Raw genomic sequence first — 26,770 nt, 5'->3', positions numbered from 1 at the left:
TAGAGGGACAGACAAAGTAGAGGATTGGGCCAAAAGAAATCTGATGAGGTTCAACAAGGACAAGTGCAGAGTCCTCCACTTAGAACGGAAGAATCACATACACAGCTACAGACTGGGGACCGATGAGCTAGGCAGCAGTTCTGCAGAAAAGGACCTTGGGGTTACAGTGGATAAGAAGCTGGATATCAGTCAGCAGTGTGCCCTGGTTGCCAAGAAAGCTAATAGCATATTGGGCTGCATTAGTAGGAGCATTGCCAGCAGATCGCGGGAAGTGATTATTCCCCTCTATTCGGCATTGGTGAGGCTACCTTTGGAGTTTTGTGTCCAGTTTTGGGCCCCCCATTACAAAAAGGATGTGGACAAGTTGGAGAGAGTCCAGCGGATGGCAACAAAAATGATTAGGGGGCTGGAGCACAAGACTTATGAGGAGAGGCTGAGGGAACTAAGCTTGTTTAGTCTACAGAAGAGAAGAATGGGGGGAGATTTGATAGCAGCCTTTAACTACCTGAAAGGGGGTTCCAGGGAGGATGGAGCTAGGCTGTTCTCGGAGGTGGCAGATGACAGAACAAGGAGCAATGGTCTCAGGTTGCAGGGAGGGAGGTCTAGGTTGGATATTAGGAAAAAGTTTTTCACTAGGAGGGTGGTGTGGAATGGGTTACCTAGGGAGGTGGTGGAATCTCCATCTTTACAGGTTTTTAAGCTGCAGCTTGACAAAGCCCTGGCTTGGATTATTTAGCTGAGGTTAGTCCTGCTTTGAGCAGGGGGTTGGACTAGATACCTCCTGAGGTCCCTTCCAACTCTATGATTCTATCGCAAAGAATATGAGTCGGTAACACGGTGTATCATGCTGTGTTGGCTGTTGTACCTCTTCCACCAAACATCAAGGCGCGCTGTCAGAACTCAAGTGACATCCTCAACCTTCAGAAATTCGTCCGTTCCCAAGAGCTGCAAAGCAGCAACAGGGACTGATCCACTGACTTTTGTCAAGTATTATGCAGAGCAGATGCCAAATTCAGGGAAGCAGTACGATAATCCCTGTTGACTGATGCAGCTGCTGCTCCTCATCCCACCATCTGGAAAGGGCATTGCTTGCCAGACGCCAGTAGTGGGATCCACAGTGACATATACATGAAGAAAGGACAATTACTGGCCCTACAGTAACCAGATTTTGTAGTCAGTGTGGATCTCACAACCTGCCCTCCATCCACACTTTTGGAGTCTTCAGCTAACACTGGCTTCCACTGACGGAAGGTTGCAGCCCCTACACCCTTTATGCATGAGCATGGGAGTACAAGGAGGCACGGTGCGTGCATGGCCAGAGCTGACACTTACTCAAAAGAATCAGGTCTTGCACGCGGGAGGTGCGTGCTCACCTCAAATGGGATCCGCAATGACATCATCTCCTGAGAGAACCACAGTTACTGTGGGGTAAGTAATCATTGTTTCATGCACGCCTGAGAAGCCTTTTCAAAGCATGGCTTGTGGGTGATGGGATCATTAATGGACTGTAAATAAGAATTTGCCTCTTGGCTGCCACTATTTCATTAAAATGAACTTTGTGTTGATGACAAATGTAGTGATGCTGAGTGAGGCTCACAAGTTTTGTGCATGTATTAAAATATAAATGAATGAGTTGTGGGATATACTGAGTTGTTATTTTTTAGTAAACTGAAACTTTCTTGAAAAATCATATTAAAATATCAGATCTCAATAAACGAATTGTACAAGCTGAGCACTAAAGATGTCCTGCATCCTTTTTCTGTGTATATAAAATTATTTCCTCCTTTCTTTAGGAACAAGCCTTTGATCCATACGAAACTTTGTCCCAGGATATTCTTTCTCCACAGTTTCATGAGAATTTCAATAATTTGATGGCTAAACCAGCTGTTGCTCTACATTTTCAGGTAAGTATGAAATCTCACTCAAGTAATACCACATTTCTTTTTTGAGATCCATCCTATATTGCCTGTTCCCAATCTTTTTTGGGGGGCAGGGGAATCCTACTGGCATCCTGGATCATGATTTCTCTTCTGATTAAGGCATTTGGGCTTCGCTTCTCTTTCTGCAAATACTGGAGGCAGCTCAGACATGTCCATCGATCTTGATTGCTTCCCTTCAACCCTCATACTAGATTCTTTGCTCCAGCCATGCAAAGTGGCAACTTGGCTTTCCTGCCTTTCCATTACCCATTCCAGTTTTTAATGCCAAATATAGAGGCATCAGTGCACCCATCACTCTGTCCTTCATCCAATGGTTGATGTTTTTCAGGGTTTGTTCCTTAACAGGACCACCCACTGAGCTCCTTCCCTTGTTTATTTTCCCCTTCCCCCCAGCAAGGCAGATCCTGCTAAACAGCCTACAAGTGGCTAAGAGTTCTTCATCCTTCATCCTCTTCAGCTTTTGGGACTCATTAAACAAGACCATCGTCTTACACCTGACAATTCCTTGGTCAGTGAAGTAAACCGTTTCCCCTCAAAAAGCCCATGGCCCACTCCGCCTCTGTAGGGAAAAGCTCCAGACTCTTATCCCAGATACTCAGGTGGATGACTGAGTCACTTGGTAAGGAAACTGTCATCCTCTCTGGCTCTTCCTCCCTGGAAGAGTTTGGCTGTGTTTGGGATGTTCCTTAGCATTTCATCTCCAGGCAAATTGGAGTGAAGGAAGAAGTATGGCCAAGCCTTCAAGTGCTGCGGACAAGCATGAGCTGCCTCTGGCAATTACACAGAGAGGTCCAATCTAGATGTCTTAGACTGAGACATCAGAGAGGTCATTTCCAGAAAGGAAATTATTGGGTAAATAAGTTTCCATTCCAAAGTTACTTATTTTAAAGTGTCAATGATTTCTCTCAGCTTTTTTTGATCCTTGCTTCAAGAAGCCATGTTCCTTTCCCAGGATCCCTTGGATTCTTTCTCCTCCTCTTGCCTTCTGAATTATTGTGTTAGTTAACTGATCAAAAATCAAAAGGGTTTCTAAATCATATTGATTGATTAAACAAATATGTGAATCCCAAAGTTATTACAAATAGTAGTCTCCCATGTATTTAACAAGATCTCCTGATTTCTGTGGCATGTCAAAGGGGTAAATTAAGGCAGAATCTAAATATCTGGGCATAAGGATTTACCAAGGTTCTGTGGGGAAGGGCACAGTGCACTTTGAGATCTGGGGAGTAGGAGGTAGCATTGACAAAACAGAGACACGAGTGCAACAAACCCTCTTGCAGGGTGGTAGGGTGTGGGGTGCTTGTGGAATACCCTTTGGTCAGATTGTATCTGGATCCCAAGTAGTCTTTAATCTTTCACTGCATTCTGGCACCAAATTCTGCAGGAAATTGAAATTTCTTCTATTACTCATTAAATTAACTGTTTTAGAAGTGGGTTTGAGCATATCTGAATGATCAGAATGGGAAGGAGACGAACATCCCGCAGTGCTGAAGGAACAGGTTCAAGACTATTTAGAAGGATTGGACATTCACAAGTCCATGGGGCCGGATGCAATGCACCCGAGGGTGCTGAGGGAGTTGTCTGAGGTGATTTCAGAGCCATTGGCTATTATCTTTGAAAGCTCGTGGCAACAGGGGAGGTCCCTGAGGACTGGAAAAAAGCAAATATAGTGCCCATCTTCAAAAAGGGAGGAAAGAGGATCCGGGGAACTACAGACCGGTCAGCCTCACCTCAATCCCTGGAAAGATCATGGAGCAGGTCCTTAAGGAATCCATTTTAAGGCACTTGGAAGAGAGGAAGGTGATCAGGAACAGTCAACACGGATTCTCCAAGGGAAAGTCATGCCTGACCAACCTGATTGCTTTCTATGATGAGGTGACTGCCTCTGTGGATGTAGGGAAGGCGGTGGATGTGATATACCTTGACTTTAGCAAAGCTTTTGATACGGTTTCTCACAGTATTCTTATCAGCAAGTTAAAGAAGTATGGGTTGGATGAAAGGACTATAAAATGGATAGAGAACTGGCTAGAGCATAGGGCTCAACGAGTAGTGATCAATGGCTCCATGTCTAGCTGGCAACCGGTCACAAGTGGAGTTCCCCAGGGGTCGGTCCTGGGGCCGGTTTTGTTCAACATCTTTATTAATGATCTGGAGGATGGGGTAGATTGCACCCTCAGCAAGTTTGCGGACGACACTAAGCTGGGGGGAGTGGTAGATACCCTGCAAGGTAGGGATAGGATACAGAGTGACCTAAACAAACTGGAGGATTGGGCCAAAAGAAATTTAATGAGGTTCAACAAAGAAAAGTGCAGAGTCCTCCACTTAGGAAGAAAGAATCCCATGCACAGCTATAGACTGGGGACCGACGAGCTGGGCAGCAGCTCTGCAGAAAAGGACCTGGGGGTAACAGTGGATAAAAAGCTGGATATGAGTCAGCAGTGTGCCCTGGCTGGCAAGAAGGCCAATGGCATATTGGGCTGCATTAGGAGGGGCATTGCCAGCAGGTCACGGGAAGTGATTATTCCCCTCTATTCGGCATTGGTGAGGCCGCATTTAGAATATTGTGTCCAGTTTTGGGCCCCCCAATACAAAAAGGATGTGGACAAGTTGGAGAGGGTCCAGCGGAGGGCAACAAAAATGATTAGGGGGCTGGAGCACAGGACTTATGAGGAGAGGCTGAGGGAACTGGGCTTGTTTAGTCTGCAAAAGAGAAGAATGAGGGGGGATTTGATAGCGGCCTTTAACTACCTGAAAGGGGGTTCTAGGGAGGATGGGGCTAGGCTGTTCTCGGTGGTGGCAGATGACAGAACAAGGAGCAACGGTCTCAAGTTGCAGTGGGGTAGGTCTAGGTTGGACATTAGGAAAAAGTTTTTTACTAGGAGGGTGGTGAAGCACTGGAATGGGTTACCTAGGGAGGTGGTGGAATCTCCATCTTTAGAGGTTTTTAAGCTGCGGCTTGACAAAGCCCTGGTTGGGATGATATAGCAGAGGTTAGTCCTGCTTTGAGCAGGGGGTTGGACTAGATGACCTCCTGAGGTCCCTTCCAACTCTATGATTCTATGATTCTATGATTCTATGATCATAATGTTTTTCAAGCTTTATGATTTAAGACCCTAGCTTCCCAGACATGACTATGTACTTTAGGATTATGTCTGCTTAGTCATGAATACAGATTCACAATAGAATTCTTCATGTCCTTAATTTTTGGATCTTTGAGCTAGTGCTAATTAATAAGGAAAGGAAATGCATGACTAGCTTTTTGTGTAGATATTAAAACCAGGTGACATAGCCTTTCCTGAGGAATATTTTGTTAGTGCAATGGAAATCTCAATTGAGGAAAAACCTAAGTTTTGTGGCTGGTACTGAAGATAATTGCTGAAGTATCAGCTCTGTTAAGAATAGAGGTCAACGTGGCTTTGTGTGACTTGAGAGCTGTTTGTAAATTGTTTTGTAGTAACTTGTTCCAGCATGTTGTATGTTGATTTGCTGTATCTGGTGAAAATAGAGGCAGTCACAGTGAAACTGATAAGTTGTCTATTTTAATGAGGGTGCCACCGCAAATTCTCCCTGAGGATGCTGGAAGCCATGGGTCAATTTTTAGTAGCAAATTGGGAATATGTGTGCATTAACCTCTGATCCGCCCGTCTAAAGATTCGCTATATCTATGTTTCTCACAAACAAATAAATAAAACTCCCAACTTCTTCTCTCCTGTCTTTTGCTTATATGCGGCAGCCATAAATAATGCTGCTTTTTTTCTTTTCAGTCTATTGCAGAAGGTTTTAAAGAAGCTGTACAATATGTCCTTCCTCGACTCATGCTGATCCCAGTTTATCATTGTTTGCACTATTTTGAATTATTACAGGTAAGACAGTACAGCTTCATTTAAAACATGAGTAATTTTAGTTTAACTAGGGAATTATTTTTTATTTACTGTGCATGAAGATAGGATGTGAATATACTTAAGCATAAATTTTACACAAGTGATTGCATGGTTGGAAAGTAAACTGTTACAATATATTTTCAATATTAAATCATACAAATTTCAAACTATTCTAGTCCTCAACAGCTTTCATAAATCTTTGATTACCGCTTGTGTGCTGTGGCATGCTACACATTTGTAGTAGGTATATGTTTTATTAAGTTGAACTGAGATTTACATTAATTTTACAGTAGCGAAGTGCTTTTAGTTCTTTGTTTATTTTTGTTTTGTACATTTTGTACATTTAATTCAGTAAAGGCTAAAAGATGGTTCAAATTAATGTCCGGGCTTCTTAGCTCAAGGCAAGCAAATCCATCTTGTTATTTTTGGAAACACTGTATTTCACAGTCAGCAAAATCAGAATAATCTATTTTGACTATTCAGTAGTTGCTTTGGGTTCTAAGTGGACAAGACCTAAAAAGAAGTAAAGTAGAATCTTTGAAAGCCCACCACATTTTCTCCATTTTGAGGGTAGAAGAAGAGTACATCTGCAACTTTAAAAAAGAAAATAAAATAAAATTGGAGAGGCTCTAATATTTTGTACCTTAAAAGGGGAGGGTGGCATTTGCAAGGATTGTAGAATCCTGATTTAGTTGGTAGTTAAATTATATTCCTGTAGAATTTTGTTCTCATTAGCTTTGTTACAAAGAGCAAGACTGCTTAGTTTGGGAACTGATACGGATTTATAAATAATTCTACGTGGTGGGAGATCAAAAGACATAAACTATACAAAAAATAATCTGCAGGTCTGACCAAAGGCTACCCGTGTGTCTAGTGCTTCTTACGTGTCCTGGCAAGGTAGTCCACACAGCAGCAAATATTTTTGCAGGTAACCCTGTGCATAGCACTGATAAATAGGATAATAATAGTTGTGCATACCTCCATTTGTCTTATTCGTTTGCTTCTGCTTTGAGTTAATGGGGACAGGGAGGGTCCATCAAAAAGCAAAAATACAACTCTTGTTCTTCTGGGAGTATGAGATAAGTATTATAAATAAGTAAGCAAAGAATAGGAATGTGACCAGAGACAATGCAATATCTTGGCTAAAGGGATTGATCTTGGAACACTTGTAGCCTCTGAGGTTTTTTTAATGATCGCAGATTGTGTGCCAGAAATGTTTGTCCGTCCCTGGGGTAGTAGATGTGGTGATAAGAAATAGATTTGTAACACATTGAGGAACAAGTAAATGATTGATTAAACTATAGATATTTAATTTAAATGAATAAAATGGTATTGGGTTATTTCATATATTTTATTATAGGATAAGTGCTAAGAATTTTTTATTAAGTTCACAATTAAAAAAATGATGTGCACATTACAGCGATATGGTGCTTGCCTCATCAGCGTACATCAGTTTGTGTTGTCATGCAACTAATACAACTGTTCAGTTCTACATTGCTAGCTGGCCTTTGTGTACCATTTCAAGGATGCACTTAATTTGTGTAGGAAGAAATAGCAAACTTTGCAATCTAAGACTTGTATCACATTATAGCATTCTGTTAAGTTAAAATCTACTGAACAGTGAAAACACTGAATGGAAACTCCGGTTAACAATATTGGGTTTTTTAAGTCTTTAATTCTGTTAATACTTAAGATTGTTAACATTTTTAAACACTAGTTAATTTCCACTCTTTATGCTGTTTGCTTTTTGCGGTTCAGTCAACTTGGATAACGAAAACATAATGGTCCCTTACTGCCTTAAAAAAATCTGTGAATAGGCTATGCCTTACTATTAAGTTGAAATATGAAATCTTAGGCTTCGATCCTGCAAATGCTTTAAAAGCATGTGCATAAAGTTATGTGCTGAGAGTAGCCCCATGGAAGTATTCACAGTGCATAGTTAAGTATGACTGGAAATCTTTACAGGATTGGGGCCTTACAGTGTTTAGACAGCTTTCAGCTACAGGACCTTATGTTTAATTTAGTACGTTGTTTTCACTTTGGTGTTCTGTGCATTTGAGAATGTATTTAGGATTACATGCTTTATTTATAGACTTCCTAGATCTTATTTGTTGCAGGATTGTAGAAGAGTTGTTGCTATTTATATTCCAAAACATGAAACAGAGAAGGTACTTAAATCTTCTTAGTTAATCTGTTTTGTAGTTCTGATGTCATAAGAGATTTTTTATCTGTAGGGACTTTCAGCATCTCAGTAACTCCTATTAATGCTAGTGGGAGCTAGATACACACATGCCTTGCGTGAATGGACTTTTGGATGTCATTAACCTTGTCTTTTACCTTTAAATCTAAAAGCCAGTAAATAACTGCAGAAATATTTTGCAGTGCATTTTAAAGTTTACATTAAATGCTGTTGTCTAAGTTACTACTTAAAAATAGATAAAGCAGCAAGATGAGACATGGGCAATACTTAGGCAAATTATTCTTGATTATAGGAAAAATCCAGAGCTTATTTACTAAGTGTGGTGAATTTTGATTTGCATGCAAAGATGAACAAAGTACAAGGCTTTGGGGCAGTGTTCTAGTTCAGCTACAGTGGTTGCCACAGAAAATCAGCAATTACCAACTTATTTGTCCTTGGAAGTATAGGGAGGGAAACACTGAGATCCTGAGCACCATTATATAGTAAATGTTGGCAACTGATATATCGCTAATGGTGAGCACTGAATAATTTCAGATTAAATTTTGAACTTCATGTTACATTGTGAAGACTTCTGCTCAGTGTGTAGCAGTGATTTAAAAAGAACCCACAATGTTGGAGTGTATTAAGAAAGATACAGAGAACAATACTTGCAACATGTTAATGCCATTACATAAGTTGTTTGTATGCCCTCCTTGAATGTTGTGTTCAGTAGTAGTAACTTCATCTCAGAAAGAATGTAGCAGAAATGGAAACAGTCTACAGAAGTATGACAGAACTATTAGAGACATGAAAGAGAGGTTTCATGTTTTTGAAGGCATGAAGAGAGGTTAAAAAAATTAGGACTACTTAACCTTGAGAGGAGAAGATAAATAAAAAAAAGCAAACGAATAATGGTATATAAAACAACAAATGCTCCAGAGATTGTCAGACACGCCTTTCATAGAGTCTGAGCTAGGAGACGACAATGAAATAAACAGGTGGTAAATTCAAAAGTGCTAAAAGGAAATATCTCCTCATATGCTGTATAATTACCCTGTGGAGTTCACTGTCGTAAGATATTCGTGACTCAAAGAGCTTATTAGGTTTCAGAAAAGGAACGGACACCTATATGAACAACAGGCGTATCCAGAGTTCCGTGAAGATAAAATATAAGGGATATTAATCCTTACGCTTCAAGAGAGAAGGCAACCATGTAAACTGCCTGGGGTGAGGAGTTAACTTCCCCTATGGCATATTAGTACATAATTGCCTATAATGGGGATTTTACAACTTATTCTAAAGTATCTGGTACTGACCTCTGGACTAGATAGGCCATTGCTGTGATTCTTTGTTGGTGTGATCTTGTGTGCAGTGAACTCTTCATTGGGACATAAAACTACCCATGTTCTCTGGCAGATCTAAGGGCTGCAGGACAGCCTGTCTGTGGCAGATGTTTCAGCTTATGGACTGGAATGGCAATGTTTGTATCTCCTTGTGCTCCGTTTTCACGCAGAGGTTTTGGGTTACTGCATTCCTTAAGCTGCAGAATCTTGCACTGTTGTGCACAAGCCGACTTGTACAGCCGCTCTGCTCAGGACCCCTTCAAAAGAACTACAGGCTTGTCACAGAGATTCTTATGCTACTCTTCAGACTGAGCTGAAATTCACTCTGAGATTTCCATATCAAATTTGTTAGGTTTGCAGTTTGATTACCTGCATTAGTAGCAACACAAAGATCGTTGAGAAATAGCTGACAATAGACGTGTCCTTGAGTCAAAGGAAAAAAGCATTGGTGTGACTCTTTACTTTATTGGTGTTGGGGAATGCTATCTCTTCTTGTATTGATATATAAGTGACCATTGGTGCTGCTTGTGCCACAGGAAAAGATTACAGCAGAGGTTGAGACAGCTCCCATGTGAAAACCCATGAAGAATGGACTACAGGCAGACAGCATTTTTGATGATAATGGTTTTTGATCTTACAGTAATACTGAGAAACACAGGTAGCCAGGTGTAGTCTGCATAGCAATTCTGCAACTAGTGATCGATCTTAGACTATTCTGTGTTTCAAAATACTGTGCTTAACTTTAGTAGTTAATGAAAAGCACACTTGATTGGGTTCCTTAATGATAGTAAATTCAAGGGGATCACAGCCTCTCTTGCTGCAAGGATATTTACTATAAATACACCAGATTTCCAGATCAGCATTATGAATCTATTTCAAGGAACCACAGGGTCAAAGAATTTATCTAAACACTGGACAAGCTGCCCAACCAGATTCAGATTGTTGAGAACCAGTCGAGTAAGGAATGAATGTAACCTCAGCTTCAAGTCCATGAAGACTTTCCTTTATTGATGGACTAGCATATTCTCCACCCTTTTAAATTGTGACTGAGGGCCAGACTATGAATTATTCTTTTGTTGATATTTATCTTCAAATCCACTCTCTTGCATAGACTAACCTGTTATATAGCTACCAAACAACCCAAAAGATATTAGATTCTGTCTTCCATTCCTTTCACTATTGTTTAATCATTAGCAGCAGGTATAGAGAGCCAACGTCAGCATTTTACAGAATCTTAGCACTATACCTTTTGTAGTCACCAGTAGAAATACATATGAACAAAAATATAGCTCCTTGCTATTCTCTTGCATCAGGAAAGAATAGGGCCGTAACATTGGTCAAGAATTACAGAAATTGTATTTTGCGAACATTACCACCAAAGTGTCTCCAAGAGCCAAGACATGAGACCAAATGCAGAAATACAATTATTTGAACTCATTCTGCAGTTGCAAGGGAACTTGAGTGCAGTATTTTAGAAGATGTTTTCAAGAGATTAGATACACACACGATCATCCTTTTTAGAACACGAGGGAGCAGGAAGGCACTAACTATATCACAATTCAGTTCTTCGTGAGCAATAGTTACGTGTTTATCCGTGGTCACAAGAACTCTTAATGCGCTTCATTCCTATTGTCGGTCATTTTCTTCATAAAACAGTAAAAAAGTTGACAAAACTTGTTGTCAATTTACCAGTATTAATATTTTGTCACATCTTTGGCAGAAACATTTTTCTTATCCTATGAGTAGCCAGCATTTTTCCTCTGTCTAGCAAAGAAATTGCATTCCTGTGTTGATTTAGTCAGAAAGCTTAGCTGTAAATGGCAAAAACTTGAAAGAGTTAATGTTTGCTAGAACACATTGCCTGAAATGGTTTCCAACATGTTGAGTTTTTGGAATCCAGAGATGGGAGAGATTTCCCATATCTTTACATAAAATGAAAACAGATGCCATGTAACGTCTACTATTTACAGTTTTGGACTATTTTGTGGAGCTGTTTCACTTAGCTAAATATAACTTTTTGTCAGTGTATGCCAGAGATGTTTTCTCATTTTAGAGTTTGGAAGAAATCCTCCCAGGAATTCGGGGAGCAGAATCAGTGTATTGTCACAATCCTTAGCTATTTGCATGTTTCGGTCTGCACAAACCTCCTGTCATTTTTTTTCAAACCCAGTCTTATGCTCTCCCTCCTTTTCTTTTTGCTGTTTTTAGAGTCTTGGCTGATGAAGTGGAAAAGAGGGGTTACACACCATGGCAAGCGCCTTATTTTCTCTTCTCTATATTCTTCTCAATTTTTATAATCCTCACAAATTCTCAGATATAAAATTTCTTTGATTTCCTTGATATATAAACTGGGGAGTGTCTGGCCATCTTTGTAAAATACAGGTGGTGGGTGCAATGAATCACATAAAGGGAGAGAAAGGACCCCTCTGGTCAAATCCTGTTATCTCAATTACTTTTAGAGCAAGCTAAATATCCTTGCTGAGAGAGCATACTGGGAAAGAAAAAGAAGGCTACTGCCATGCTGAGTGATTGTAGGTAAGATTCCTCTGAAAATATGTAGGGCAAACATGGGTTAGCCCATAGTGTGTGGCAAAGTGGCTTGATTTTTGCCCAATAGACCAGTTTGCCTGAATTTTTTCTCTAATAAGTTTTTTCATGCAATCTTAATATATGAGAGGAATTAACAGGTAAAATCGTAGACTCTTCAGTTACTCACTCATAATAGTCTTGTGCTGTTAATATTCTATGAACTATTACCTTAAAGATGAAGTTTTCTGTAACCCCTTTTTTCTGACAAGTTAGCATTGTGAGATGAATATCAACTAGGAAAGCTAATTAGATTTTTTGTAAGTCAGTGAATTTCTGCATGGTGGAGAGGGAAAATCTTGTTTTACTAGTAAGTGAAGCAAACTTATTATCACTGGGTTGATAATTTGTTGCTAGTACTAAATCTGGAATTTCAGACTTTATTTTTGTTGGTAGAGAGAATGGCATATGAAGTTGGCTTTTGTTTTTACCCATTTGCTGGACTTGGTTGAAGTTATTACAACAATCTCTAACCCAATAACAACCCTCCCTCAGCTGCTCCCCTCCCTCCCTTCTTTTCCTCCCTATGATTGCAGAGGTGTTAATGGGTCACTTTACCTGGAATGATCCCTTAGAATATGGGTTAACTATTTACGCTAAACAATTTATTCCACCTTGCATTTAACTGTGACAAGTACCTTTCCGAGACCCGAAGAAGAGTTCTGTGCAGCTCAAAAGCTTGTCTCTCTCACAACAGAAGTTGGCCCAATACAAGATATTCCCTCACCCACCTTGTGCCTCTAATATCCTGAGGCCGAAATGGCTGCAACTACACTGCATAGTTAGCTGGAACACTATTAAACTATTAAAAATGTGTGCAGATGATATAGTACTGATATACAGCTTCAGGACTGTTCCAAGCTTCTAGACTAGTGAACACAGCTAACTTCAAAGGTCAGTGATCATTATGAAACAGAATTTAAGTGAAAGGATTTCAGGAAAAATATCCTGTAGGTGTTTTGACAATTCATGGTAAGGATATCCAGTGTAGGATGGGGGAATATTTCTTTGTCTCAGCCTCACTCCTTTTCACACGCAAACTCACTCTCACGCTACATAGCTATTTTTCTTTCAGGATATCTGACAGATGTGTTTTTATTTCAGTAACTACGTTGACAGGCATTGGTGGCCTTATGGGTGAGATTTGCGAATCAGTCAGCATTAGTTATTAACTTCAGTGGGATAAAAGTCAGGTGAACACTGAGTGCTTTTGAAAGCAACCCTGTATATGAATATATTTGTTTTTGTCTGTATACCTGTAGCTAAAAAAAACTATTAAGTTTGACAGAAATCCATTTGTTTTGTCGTTTTAGCAATTGCAGGAATGCAGTGAAGACGAAGAGGACAGGGAGTGCTTGAAACAAGCCATTACTGCTCTTTTAAATCTCCAGTGTAGCATGGAGCGCATTTACAACAAACATTCACCTAGACGGCGGCCTGGGTAAGAACACCCTTAAAGGAAGCCTCTTGTACCCCAAAGTAAGTTAGGTGGGAGGTATTTAGGGGTGGCAGTGTTTCCTTACTTCCCACTTAGTTGGCTTATGTAAAAAAGCAACATGTTTTTGTTCAAGACACTTGCGCATGCCAAACATAAAAGTTAGCAGACTGTACCCTGTAGCCGTTCCAAGAGTGTTCACTTACAACACTCCATAGCCCATTCTTGAATAGTCGTAAGTAGTCTTTCCCTGGCAACTCACTGTTCTTTATACATTTGTGGTTAAGCATGGTTAGGGCACATTTAGGTTAAAGAAAAAATAGCATACAGTTTTCAATTTAGTGGTATTTTCTTCAGTCTTTACAGCAATTAATACGGAAGAAGCTAACCAGATAAAATCGTTTGTTTCTAGGGAGTCAATTTGTCGTTTCTACAACCGCCAAGTAAGAAGCAAGCACCTGGCCATCAAAAAAATGAATGAGATCCAGAAAAATATTGATGGTTGGGAAGGCAAAGATATTGGCCAGTGCTGTAATGAATTCATAATGGAAGGTGTGCTGACAAGGATAGGAGCCAAACATGAACGCCACATATTTCTCTTTGATGGTTTACTGATCAGCTGTAAAACTAATCATGGACAGTCACGGCTTCCAGGTTACAGCAATACAGAGTACAGACTTAAGGAAAAAATTATCATGAGGAAAATACAGATCATTGACAAAGATGACACTTGTGAATACAAACATGCTTTTGAGCTAGCATCTAAAGACGAAAACAGCATGGTGTTTGCGGCCAAGTCTGCTGAAGAGAAGAACAATTGGATGGCCGCTCTGATTTCCCTGCAGTATCGCAGTACACTGGATCGCATGCTTGACTCGGTATTACTGCAAGAAGAAAATGAACAGCCGCTGAGGCTGCCCAGTCCAAATGTGTATCGTTTTGTAGTGGAAGACTCAGAGGAAAACATCGTATTTGAGGACAACCTGCAAAGTAGGAATGGAATCCCGATCCTCAAAGGAGGAACTGTCGTGAAACTAATTGAAAGGCTAACATACCATATGTATGCAGGTATCCTTTTTTTATTTGTTTTTCTCCGTATTTGGCACATTTTGTAATATCTTATCAATTCTTTAGGTAATGTTTGTATAGCCAATAAGATTAACCTTTTTGTCTTTTGCCTGCTTTCTGACTGAATAGCTATTTAAAGTCGAGATGTATGTCATAGTTTAGGGCCAGGAGGGAACACTAGATCATTGTCTGACTTCCTGTATATCAGACCACCAACACCCGCAAACTAAACTCAACAACCAAAACGAGACCAAAGTATTACAGCCCACAGGAGAGCAGACTGTTATGTGCCATGTGCAGCGAACAGGAGGAAACGAGGTGCATCAGTGCTCGAGGCTTCCAGCAATGGCAGGGAAATGATAAAGTGAGATATACCCAGGTAATGCTGGCAAGTGACCCACACGCTGCAGAGGAAGGTGACAAACCTCCAAGGACATTTTCCATCTGACCTACCAATTCTTCCTAACTCCACCTAGGGCTATGAGTTAGACCCTGAGCATGTGAGCGAGAACCAGACAGCCAAGCATCTGAGAGAGAGAGTGCTCGGTGCCATCTCAGAGCTGGGACCCACCCCATGTCCTTTGTCCCCACTCCAGCCATGACCATCCCTGCTGCTTCAAAAGGAGGGAGATTTTAAAAAACCTTCCGGAATGCATGCAGGAAAAGAGCACCATTTAGATTACTAGGTAACTTTAGTACCACTTCAGTTAAGGGATGGATGAAAGAAATTAAGAGGAAATGCAATGGAAGTTAAAAACTTCATGCCGGTGGAACTTTTGTAATTTCCCCCCCAATATTTGTAGTGAGTGTTCGGTTTTATAAGACTGTCAGCTTTGATTGTAGGTTCTGACTAGGTGTTCACATTCTAGCGACTTTTCAAATGTAACTGAATACTCAGATTTTTCTAACAAAGATTAGGTGCAGAATTTAAATAGTAAGCCTTCAAAACTCACCCCAGTTTTTTACATCTAAAATTAACTGTGGATCGGATCTTGTTGAGTGGCACATCTTAGAAGTGGACCAGTAAAGCGGTATTTAATGTTGATCACATGTAAAATTCCAGTGTCCTTTAACTAATCTGCAATAGGGATGTAAAATGCTAAATGGTTAACCAAGAAGTATTAGTCTTACCATTAAGACTAATATTTATCTGTTAACTGGTGGCGAGGGCTCTCCATCTCCATGGCGACGGTGTTGGACCATGGCGGAGGTGGCCATGTTTCTGCTGCTACCCGGGGAGGCTGAGGCCCTGGTGCAGGCACTGCGGAGCACGCTTCTTCAGAACACCAGGGCGACGGGTTTGAGGGCGTCTCCTGTGGACCTGGTCTGGGGGCGTTACCCAGGGGCTGAGGGAGTGGGTGGGATGGGGGGGGGGGACACAAAATGGTATCGGTTAAACGGTTAACTGATATAATTTTAATAGTTTAAACAGTCTCCTTTTGTAACTGATACTTACATCACTAATCTGCATGAACCTTGTCATCAGGCTGTTCTCTGTGGTGGCAGATGACATAAACAAGGAGCAATGGTCTCAAGTTGCAGTGGTGGAGGTCTAGGTTGGATATTAGGAAACACTTTTTCAGTAAGAGAGTGGTGAAGCACTGGAATGAGTTACCTAGGGAGGTGGTGGAATCTCCATCCTTAGAGGTATTTAAGGCCCAGCTTGACAGAGCCCTGGCTAGATGATTTAGTCGGGGTTGGTCTGCTTTCAGCAGGGGATTGGACTAGATACCTCCTGAGGTCCCTTCCAACCCTCATCTTGTATGGTTCTATGATTCTATAAGGCGGCCCTGCCTGGAACGTCTTCCAGGGGCAGGCTGAAGCAGAACAGTATGCCTCTACCTCAGTTTCCATCCTTCAGAGTCCAGTCCCATGTAACTCTGTGCTAGCTTTCCTGCCTTAATAATACCCCTTCTTGGGGCCAGTTTTTTACAAGAACATAGTCCAAATAGTCTGTGACAAAAGTCCCAAAATGTAATCTGTCTATCACCCCTGTGCATGTCCTTTAAAATCCCAAGACATGCAATTCCTGATGCCCCAAATACTCCACTCTGGCATCTTCTGCCACACCTGGGCTCTTCATCCATCCTCTCCTTCTTCCAGGACAGCCTTTCAGCTGCTGTGATTACCACCCCTCCTCCTTCCAAAGCCTTTCTGATGGGAGTTCATCCTCAACAGGGTAGCATCCATCATTTTCCCTGTACCACTAATCTCTCATATCCCAGACAAGCAAGCAGGTAGGCCTTCCACTGCTTCGTTGGCTCCAGCTATCCTGGTGGAGACATCAGCGTGTAAGCACCTCTGTTGCTGCCCTGCCTTCAGCCTTCCCCCAAGAACCACCTACCTCTTCCTTCAGGGACCTCATATAGTCTCCTGGTCTCTGGCAGCTGTCACCTGCCCTTTTCCTGGCTGACCCTTCCCCTGTCTCCAACTCTTCCTCTTTATATGGCCTAGGTGCTTTCTTTTAACCCCAATTGCAGGAAGGAACTGATGAGTCACAGGTGCACTAGCCTCTTCCTTCCAAAGGGCAATTATCACTCTGTGACAAACGTATTTTCCTTAGTCGTAATATCATTTGTATGAGTGAAGAATAACCCCACTTTTAAAATATGGTGGCGTTTCTATGGCTCACAGAAACGTTCATCTTTCTAAATTGATTGGTGTGTGTTAATAGTAGTTCTTAGCGTGTAGCCGTAGGAGTTGTGGCAGCACAGACATCACCATAGCTAGTAAAAATAGTCCTTGAGCTAATCGCTGTTGAGTAAATCAAGCCCTATAATTACTGTCTTGCTGACATACTAAGGTGATTGTTGTTTGAGGTGGCCTCTGCATATTCCAACTTGTGTGATGCACCTTCAGTGCCAGTGAGCTTCAGGAATCTTCAAGAACAGCCATGCCCGTAGGACTACTCAAACAACCTTTCACAGCAGTGTGTGTGGAGCGACCGGTCCTTTGAGTGACTAGCTTTGGGGGAGGACCATCACTGGATACCCAGTGGTGTTTATCTTGTGTGTGTTGACCAGATTATCTGTTAGCTTGTGACAGATATTTGTCGTTTTAGATAGGCTTTGTTCCAGTGTGCAGTTCAGATTCTCAGACTGACTCTGGGTTCAATTCCAGAATCATGGTTACCAAAGAACTTTCAAAATTACACTGGTCTCATGTGGTACAACAGGAGGTGACTCATAGGTCCAGGCTTAAGTAACATCTTCACTGAGATGTAAGAAATGATCGAGCACATTAAAGTTTGTATACTCCACTTCATTGGGAATATCCTTCAGGACAAAAGTAATACAAAGAAACTTGGATTAGAAACAAAGACAACAGTACCCAGGAATAGTATCCACATATTCAGTGGAGCAGGGAAAACCTCAAAAGCAGTAACTTTAAAAGTGTGTTACGTGATAGTGAAGAGTAAATTAAAGACTAGTTAGGTGAGGTGCAATATCTTTTATTGGACCAGTTTCTATTGGTGAGAGAGACACACTTTCTACTTTACACTGACAAGGATGAAGGGAGGTTAGTGGGTTATAGTGTGTTGTAATAAGCCATAAATCCAGTGTTTTTATTAAAACTATGACTTTTAGTGTCTAACAAACTTATCAAATTAAGCTCCCACTCTCAAAGATGTTGTGCAGGTTTTCTATGAGAATGAGGTCAGTTATGGTTGCATGACACTTCCTGGTATAAGACCGTTTTTTCAGTTGCTTATAATTTTGCCCAATTCTAACCATTTGGCTGAAATTTTAGGCAGAAATTTTTTGTGCTGTGTGCCTCAGGCTGACTTTTTTATTTTTGTAAAAATGTCAGCAAAAAAAGTTTAACCATTAAGGAATAATATGTTTTGCTCTTGTTAAAAAGTTCTTACAACCATTTTGTTGAGAAGGTCTAGTGCCACCATGCTTTGGAACAGGGAGTTGAAATTTGACACTTAAACTAAACAGGCATTTCTTATATTTGAGTGTGCAACTTTGCAATCTGAATGTTATTTTAATATAGATTTTATATGTAGTGTTTTTTAAAAACCAGTAAAGAAATTTGATGTAACTTAATCTTACTAAGAAAAGGTTTTTTGAAGGTAATTCTTCATTAGCATTAAACTTTTAATTGGTATTAATAATTGTATTGTTCTCTCTCTTATGACCATATTCTTAATTATAGATTCTATATTTGTACATGTAATTTTTTATAGTTAATGAAAGTTGAACTCATTGTATAACATTCATTTTGTTCATTTTCTTGTTTTGCCTTGACAGATCCCAATTTTGTTCGCACTTTCCTTACTACGTACCGCTCCTTCTGTAAGCCACAGGAATTGCTGAGCTTGCTGATTGAAAGGTAAACAGCAAATATTCCTTCTGAAGACATTGGAGTATTTCAGTTTAGATTACCTGCCCCTTTTTTCTGGCGTATGCAGTGCAATGTGGCAGTGCATTTTGGCTTGGTTTAATCATGCCATATATAGGAAAACCAAAAGTCATGAATTGTCTTAAAACAATATTTTTTTAAAAAAGGGAAGGAGGGGAAGAGAGGGAATGAAATTTTAACAAAGGTTTATTTTTTTCCAAAATGTTAATGTCACTGAAGTTAAAGAGATGTTAACAGAAACAATATACAAATGACTGTAGGACATGTGGATACTAGAAAAATACAAATAATTGAAGGCTACGTTTATATTAGAAAAGTACACTGACTTAACTGAATGGATTTAAAATCTGTGTAACTAAATTGGTGCAAACCCCTAATGTAAAAACCCTTAACACAGTAACAAGTGCAAGCTTTGGGTGGGGTGTCTACACAGCAGATGGGGGAGGATGCTTCCCAGCATGGGTAGACAGACACCTGCTAACTCTGCTCAAGCCAGCATGCTAAAAATAGCAGCCTGCCTGCAGCAGACAGGCCGTGGCTCAACTAGCCGCCCGAGTATGTGTCCAGGTGGGCTTGTGGCTAGCCCAAGCTGCTCTGCTATTTTTAGAGCGCTAACTCAAGCAGGGCTACCCCTGCCTGGAATCACCCTCCCAGCTGCTGTATAGACATATCCTAAATGAATACAAGCAAAGAATAAACTTTTAAATGTATTTACGTTAGGAGCTTGCATTAATTGAATATTTTTTTAATTTATTTGGTTAAACCGATGTACTTGTCTAACATAGATAAGCCCATAAACAATATTTCTAAAAATCTTTTTCCTTCTCCATTGATGAGCATTCACACTTTTGACTCTTGTAATGTTGTTTCATTAGTTCTCCTGTCATCACAGGGTACATCTAGACTTGGATGAAAGGTGGGGCTTTTAAACTGTACATTAGTACAGAGGTGAGCTTAACGTGCACCGTGACCAGCTAACATCTTAAAATTCAATTTGCCCTGACTACAACACAGGTTTTTAAAAAAGCCTTTTATCCTAGACTAGACATACACGTAATCTCTTGGACTAGGCAAAACCTAATTTCTAATGGTTTTTTTAAAAAAAAAGCAAAACACTGATAAAAAGGTTGAAATATTTTTTTAAAATCATGAAGCTAAAAGTTACAAGCCCAGTTTTTTCTTGTGCATTAAAATTGTATTTAAATTTTGAATTACATTTCAGTGTTTTCTAAACTGTAGGCCCTGATCCTGTAGATACTTATTCACGTGCTTAATTTTAAGACCATTATTAAAATTAGGCACATGCAGGGCTGAATTAAGACTGTCCGGGGTCATGGGCCCACAGTGGCTTCACTCCAACAGCCCACCCATCTTGGAGTGCCAGAGGCCTGGAGCACCCCTCTCCTGCCAGAGAGAGGCACTGGTTCTGCCATCTTCTTTCCCCCAGGAGCAACAGCAGGGATCCCTCTCTCTCATGGAGAGGCACGGATGGTAATGGGGGGCCAATTGAAATGAATGGTACAGCTTGACAAGACCAAGTGGGAATAGTGGAGAGAGAGAGAGAGGATAAGAGATGAATTGGGTTGTATAGATGTGTGTTGTATTTCATAGGACCGTGAAGAGAAAACAAAGATCTTTCATTTGAAGGCCAGTCAGGAAGCAGATGAAGAGCAGTGCAATGATAAGATTTGAAAAGAGTGTTGCTGCATTCTTTAACTTTTAATCAGTGTGCCAAAGGTGGGGCTTTTCAGATAGCCTTGAGTGGGTATCTTGGCACCTTTCTAAACCAGCCGCCATCTTGCCCTGCTCCCTCCCTACTACTGTCCTGCACCTTGCCCTGTCTTCTACTACTGACCAATTACAGACTGTGTTGGCGGGTTCAAAAGCATCAGGTACTGACTGAGCTAGGCCATAAAGGCCCATGTAGCAGGCAACTTGTAGCTACATTTGGCCAGGAGGGAGCATCATAGCAGCATGGCCAGCTGCCAGCTATTTTATTTTTTTATTCAGTATATGGTGATAGTGTCTGCTCCAAAAGCCTTCATACAAGCAACTTAACAGGTTGCTCAGGAGTTTTCACTGTACTGAAACCATCTTAATTGTTTTACTTAATTGATTTTATAGAAAATGGTTTGTTCAATAGTAGTGTTACATCTTCAGTAATGGTTTATCCGCTATTAATGCTCTCTTTATTTACAAATACATTAAAAGTATGTCTAAGAATGGGCCCTCGTACCTTGGTTCATTTAGCATTTTGTGTGTGTGTGTTTGATATAGCAAAAAGATGGATATCAGCTTTGTGCTTTTTTGTTCATAGGTTTGAAATCCCAGAGCCTGAGCCCACTGAAGCAGATAGGTTGGCAATAGAGAAAGGAGAGCAGCCAATCAGCGCAGACTTGAAAAGATTTCGCAAGGAATATGTCCAGCCAGTACAACTCAGGTTTGGATGCCTTTTTATTTCCTGCATCACGTCCAAATTGTAGTTCAGTTTGTGTATCATGTTTCTGAAGACACCATTTCCTGTGAAGATTGGTGCCTAGTGTTAAGTTGTTAGTGTGGCTAGGCTACACTTTGATGGTCCAAAGACATGTTATGATTAGTCGTTTGGGGTTTTTTTGGTTACTACGATCATATGTCTGCTCCAAGCTGCTCACAACTGAAACACCCTGCTCATGGTGTTAAAATGGATGCAGGTGAGATATATGTGCAATTAAAATTACTCTTATTTTGAATGACTGGTTTTATACGCTCTAGCCACAAAGGTAGCCAAAGCTGGTAATCCTCTTTGCTTTCACTTTTCCCTTTTTTCACTCCCTGTTCCAGCTCAGTTGTATTTGTACACTGGTAGAGTCTTATAGTTGTGCAGTTTCCTCTGCAGCACTATTGATCACCATAACTGGTCTGAGAAGAATTGGTTTCCCTCTGAAGTCTGATCTATAGGCATGTATAAGGTAGTCCTTCAAAGAGTAATTGCTGTTTCTCCAGTAGTCCTTCTGTGTTACATCAGCCAGGCTATTTAACTGTAATGAACTGAATTGGGCTTTAAGGCTCTTAGTTCAGGCTTTTAAGATTAACACTTTAAAGAACCACAGCTGCATTTAAGATTTATCCTGTTGGTGAAATGCCTTGTTCATTTAGCCCCTCTAGTGGTAGGCAATTTACTAATGTGCATCCTGATTAGGATTAGTGCTTTAAGAGTGGGGATCCTTGACTTTGTTTGCTATTCAAATAACCTTTTAAATTTGTTTTACAAGAGTTCCTTCAATGTATTTTTCTACTTTGAGAAAGCATTTGTAATAGAAAATGAAACAGAGGGGGAAAGGTTATAAACAGCTTCTTGCTTCTAAAATCTATACAATCAGTTTTATGACTTATTGCCTTCTTTTATGGCTTGATTAACTGTTTGGAGTCTCTCTCTCCTCCTACTTCATGAGCCCAGATAATTTATCTGTTCAGTAGATCTGGATATAATCCAGTTTTTAATTGAAAGATTTTCTGGTGCCACTACCTTTCAGCAGCACTTAGTTGCCCTAATGGCTACTTTCAGCTTCTGATGCAAGCTACATTGGGGATATTGAATATTCTTAAACTAGTGCTTTTGACAGAAGGTGAGCCAAGTACCCTAGATCGCCACGTAAAGGGTGTTTTTGCTGGAGGAGGGGGCCGCAGTTTAAAACTGCTGTTTACTGAATTCCCTCTTGTGGCTTATTGTTAAAATTTTGTTCTTGGGAAAAATTAGACTGATCTGTGGCTTCTAATAGTTTGAAACTGGATTGTCTATTGGGATTCAAAAGAGACAAAGGTGGATGATCTTTTATTGGGTCAGCTTCTGTTGGTGAGAGAGAGAAGTTTTCAAGTTTGCACAGATCTGGGAACCAAGACACCACCACTGCCTAAGATATAGTATATCTGCCCTTCATTAAAGAGGTTAACAAACTGATTGCTATTCTCAGCAGTTAATATCACCTTTCCCCCCATCTCTAGTTAGCTGAAGAATTAAAAAAAAATAAGTTGAACTTTCCTCAGTCATGAATGTCTTTGACGTTTCCAAGTTGGACTGCTTGAAGTGGTAACTTCAGCTAGCACGGGAATGCATGGCTCTCCTGTTTGTTGGAATGGGTCACCAAGAACAGATTATGTCCATGCTCTGTGAGGTGCAATTCAAGATGTTAGTTCTAATACATCCATCCCTTTATGGTGCTGAACCTGGCTGTTGTAGGCAGTGTGTTTTTTCTGTATGCGAACTGATAACTGCTGGGATCGGAGGAGGTGTTTTTGTTGACAATGTCTAGATGAAACTCTTAAATGAAGATAAATTGGTTTTGGTGGACAGTCCCCAGCTATGAAACCTGCTTTTTCTGATTGTTTAACAGCTTGAGTTATTGACTTTCAGAGTGGTGTGAAGTGTGTCTTTAATCTGGACCACTATAACTTATGGTCTTTTAGGGTGGTATGGAGAGAGATTTGTTTGTGTTCGTTGATATGGACAGTTTTAATTTGTCATGTATCTAGATGATAAAGCAGCAGCCCAAATTTATCAAATAACGTTTGAGGCATCCGCTTACAGGGGGTTTTTTGCCTGGAGAGGGGAGAGGAGGAGAGGGGAGAGAAGCAAAGTTTCTCATCTTAAGAGTTCAAGTGTAATCGTACTTTGGTTCTAAAAGTTAATTTGATGTTTAATATTTAAGAAAGTAAAGAAAAGCCAGGTTAAAACTTGTATTTCCTGATGATAAGTGAAAAATTGGATCTTGTACTGTTCCTTTCCTTTCATGTGAATAAAAGTGTATAAAAATAAAATATCTAAGATTATTATTATTACAACACTAATTTTTGAGATATCTGCTTTTAAAATGAAAAAATGTAAACAGGAAAGAGACAATTAGAAAACTTCTGCCTTTTTATGAATGATGGCTGTTAACTAACTTTTTCTCTCAATGCGATAAGAATGTTCGTTTGATTTTACTTTATTCCTTTGTTATGGTTCACTCTTTTGGGTGCACTCTTACATTAAACTCTCTTCTTTTTAAAAAAAACTATGACTGTTAAGGCTGCAAAGTTGTATTCTCAAAATTCCAGGATTACCAAAGTTAAAATTCCACACTCAGTTGTGACTCCATCCTGTTGTGCATATGCATTGTGAAAGTCCTTAATGACATGATTGCATACTCTACTTCTGCGGGACCCATGCTTCATCTGTGTGCAGCGTGGATGGACTTGAGGGTTTGTAAAGATTAATAAGATGATTTTTTTTCCTCCCTGTCCTCCCACTTATTTTTCAGGATATTAAATGTTTTTCGACACTGGGTAGAACATCATTTTTATGATTTTGAAAGAGATCTGGAGTTGCTCGATAGATTGGAGACATTTATTTCAAGTGTAAGAGGTATAGTAGTTATTAACAGTCCTCCATTTGTTCTTTTCACTTTCTAATTCATTCTGGGGGTCTAGTCCTGCGAACTCTTACACACATGAGTAGCTTTACTCACATGAGCAGTTCTGTTTACTCATGTAAGTAGTCCAATTGAAGTCAAAGCTCAAGTGCATAAACATAACCAGATTGAGTCCTAAGCCTAAATAACTTCAGACATTACTATGTTGATTCATCAAAGCTTATTTAGCTGTAAATATGTAAGATTGTAGTTGTCTGAAACCTGTATGGTCTCTGTAGAATTCAAAACATCTTTAGGGTTGGAAGGATTAGTTTTTTATTGGCAAATACTGGTAAATGTCCATTTCATTGGACACAGACAAACCAACAAAAATATTCGGTTGATGATGATTGACATTTACAGATAGGCAAGAAAAATATTGCTTGAGATTATATTAGTTTGATTTGTATATGTATACATTTTGATGTGATATTGACAATTTGTGTTTTAATGGTTATAAAACTAAAACTCTTTGAATCTCAGTGTCTGCTGTGGTTAAAACAATTGTCTGACTCCCCCATAATTTCCCAAAACTGTAAAAATTTGAATTGATGATAAAAAAAAAGACTTAAAACCTGTAATTTTGCACATTGATGACAATTTAAATTGATAAAAAATAAAAAAGTTTAAAAAGAAACATCAATATTATCCATCTAAATTATTATTTTTTAAAATCAAATTTTGCCTCCTCCCCACCTTCAGTTCTTAGAAAAAAATCTTTCCTTAGTGAGAAGATAAATTTCTTCCTGGTTGGAACACTGATCCTTTCCCATTTTACAATCCGGGTCCATTGGTCTTCCAGGAGAGGAGAGCTGAACAATAATGCCCTGAAGCTTCAATTAATGTTACTTCCTGTAGGGTTTATTGTTGAGCAGTGTGATAACATTCCTTAAAGACATGAGCAAACTCCCTTTGCAGTCCACTTGGAGAGTAACACTGATGTCAACTGAATCTAGATCACTTCTTGGCAATGCTGGACGTCACTTTTAGGTTACCAAATTAACCATCCTGTAGTACAATTGTCAGTTACAAACTTACCAAACACTTGTTGATCCCCTGTTGAATTGACAGTCACTGTGTAAGATTTTCCTGATTAAAGATGAACTATTTTTGTCCAGTTCCTTGAAAGGATTTTGGTTTGAAATCCCTAGTGTAAAGACTCACTGGGTCCCAGGACACGTTTTATGTACTGTACATTCATTAAACATTCTTAAAAATGTTCAAAAGTAAACATTTATAAATGTTTATTTTTCAATCCTTTATGCTGCAGAGGTGTTAACAGTCACTTAACTTGAATGGTCTCTTATAATAAGTGTTAACTACTTATGCTAAATAGTCTTGTATTTAGCTGTGACAGTGAGGGCCTGTCTGCACTTAAAACCCTGCAGCAACACCACTGTAAAAGCACTTCAGTGAAGACGCTACCTACATTGACAGGAAGGGTCTCCCTTTGGCAAAGGTAATCCACCTCCCTGAGAGGTGGTAGCTAGCTTGACAGGAGAATTCCCCTGTCAACCTAGCTCTGTCTACACTAAGAAATTAAGTCAGTTTAACTGTCGCTCAGGGGTCTGTATGGATTTTTTTATATCACTGAGTGGCATAGTTATACTGACCTGATTTCCTAGTGTAGATCAGACCTGAGTATCTTTTCCAGACTTGAAGAAGAGCTCTGTGTAGCTTAAAAGCTTGTCTCTCTCACCAGCAAAAGTTGACTCAATAAAAGATATTATCTCACCCATCGTGTCTCTAATGAACTAACACAATATACTGTAAAGTCATCACACAACTGAAAACTGTAAACTTGAACAAGTAGGGCCAGACTCTTAAAGTTAAGGACGAATCAGGTATACTCTTTGTGCCTATATTTGCATATGGAAATAGGTAACTGCACACCTAACTTATTTGCACATGTAATTTCCTGATTTGCATACACAAATATAGATGGGTGTACAAACTGTTTTAAAAAAAAAATTGGTCCATGAACTTTAATTTTCTGTCTTTCTATAGAATGTATACAAATCTGTTAATCTTTTCCTAAAGTACTGAATGCTAACTTTATTTCATATCATTGTACTAGTTAACAAGCAGTATACCTCTAACAAAATTATTGTTTGAAATGGTGGTTTTACAGGCAAATCCATGAAGAAGTGGGTAGAATCCATTGCTAAAATTATCAAGAGAAAAAAACAAGCTCAAGCAAATGGAATTAGTCATAACATTACTTTTGAGAGCCAACCTCCCCCAATTGAATGGCATATTTGCCACCTTGGACAGTTTGAGATGGACCTCATGACACTACACCCAATAGAAATTGCTCGGCAGCTGACGCTTCTAGAATCTGATCTCTACAGGTAGATATTCAAAAAATGTGTGTGTTCCTTGGTTAGCTTTCTGTTGGTTCCATAAGTCATACTGTTCGAACTGTTCAGAAGCAGTTCTGACAGGAGAAAACTAGCAGGTTTAATATGGAAATCTAAAAGTATGTTGCTTTTATTTGTAAAAATTAAAGAAAAGTGCTGGTTGCCATATATAATCCCACTT

The 26,770-nt window shown here is 39.8% G+C and overlaps 1 protein-coding gene across 2 annotated transcripts in view; it reads left to right on the top strand.

Moving 5' to 3' along the window:
• Nucleotides 1-26,770, top strand: part of SOS2 (SOS Ras/Rho guanine nucleotide exchange factor 2) — an 89,295-nt gene that overhangs the window by 41,550 nt on the left and 20,975 nt on the right. For both annotated transcript variants that reach the window (XM_067554736.1, XM_067554737.1), the window contains exons 7-14: nucleotides 1,794-1,904; nucleotides 5,705-5,803; nucleotides 13,243-13,370; nucleotides 13,777-14,432; nucleotides 18,689-18,770; nucleotides 21,118-21,240; nucleotides 24,080-24,183; nucleotides 26,361-26,580. In XM_067554736.1, coding sequence (XP_067410837.1) covers nucleotides 1,794-1,904; nucleotides 5,705-5,803; nucleotides 13,243-13,370; nucleotides 13,777-14,432; nucleotides 18,689-18,770; nucleotides 21,118-21,240; nucleotides 24,080-24,183; nucleotides 26,361-26,580 — 1,523 coding nt within the window. The remainder of the gene's footprint in view (nucleotides 1-1,793; nucleotides 1,905-5,704; nucleotides 5,804-13,242; nucleotides 13,371-13,776; nucleotides 14,433-18,688; nucleotides 18,771-21,117; nucleotides 21,241-24,079; nucleotides 24,184-26,360; nucleotides 26,581-26,770) is intronic.

This window comes from Emydura macquarii, unplaced genomic scaffold (assembly GCF_026122565.2).
Source record: "Emydura macquarii macquarii isolate MOO-44397 ecotype Brisbane River unplaced genomic scaffold, CSIRO-AGI_Emac_v2 contig_1551, whole genome shotgun sequence".
Taxonomy (NCBI): Eukaryota; Metazoa; Chordata; order Testudines; family Chelidae; genus Emydura; species Emydura macquarii.
This window is presented reverse-complemented; position numbering and strand designations above follow the sequence as displayed.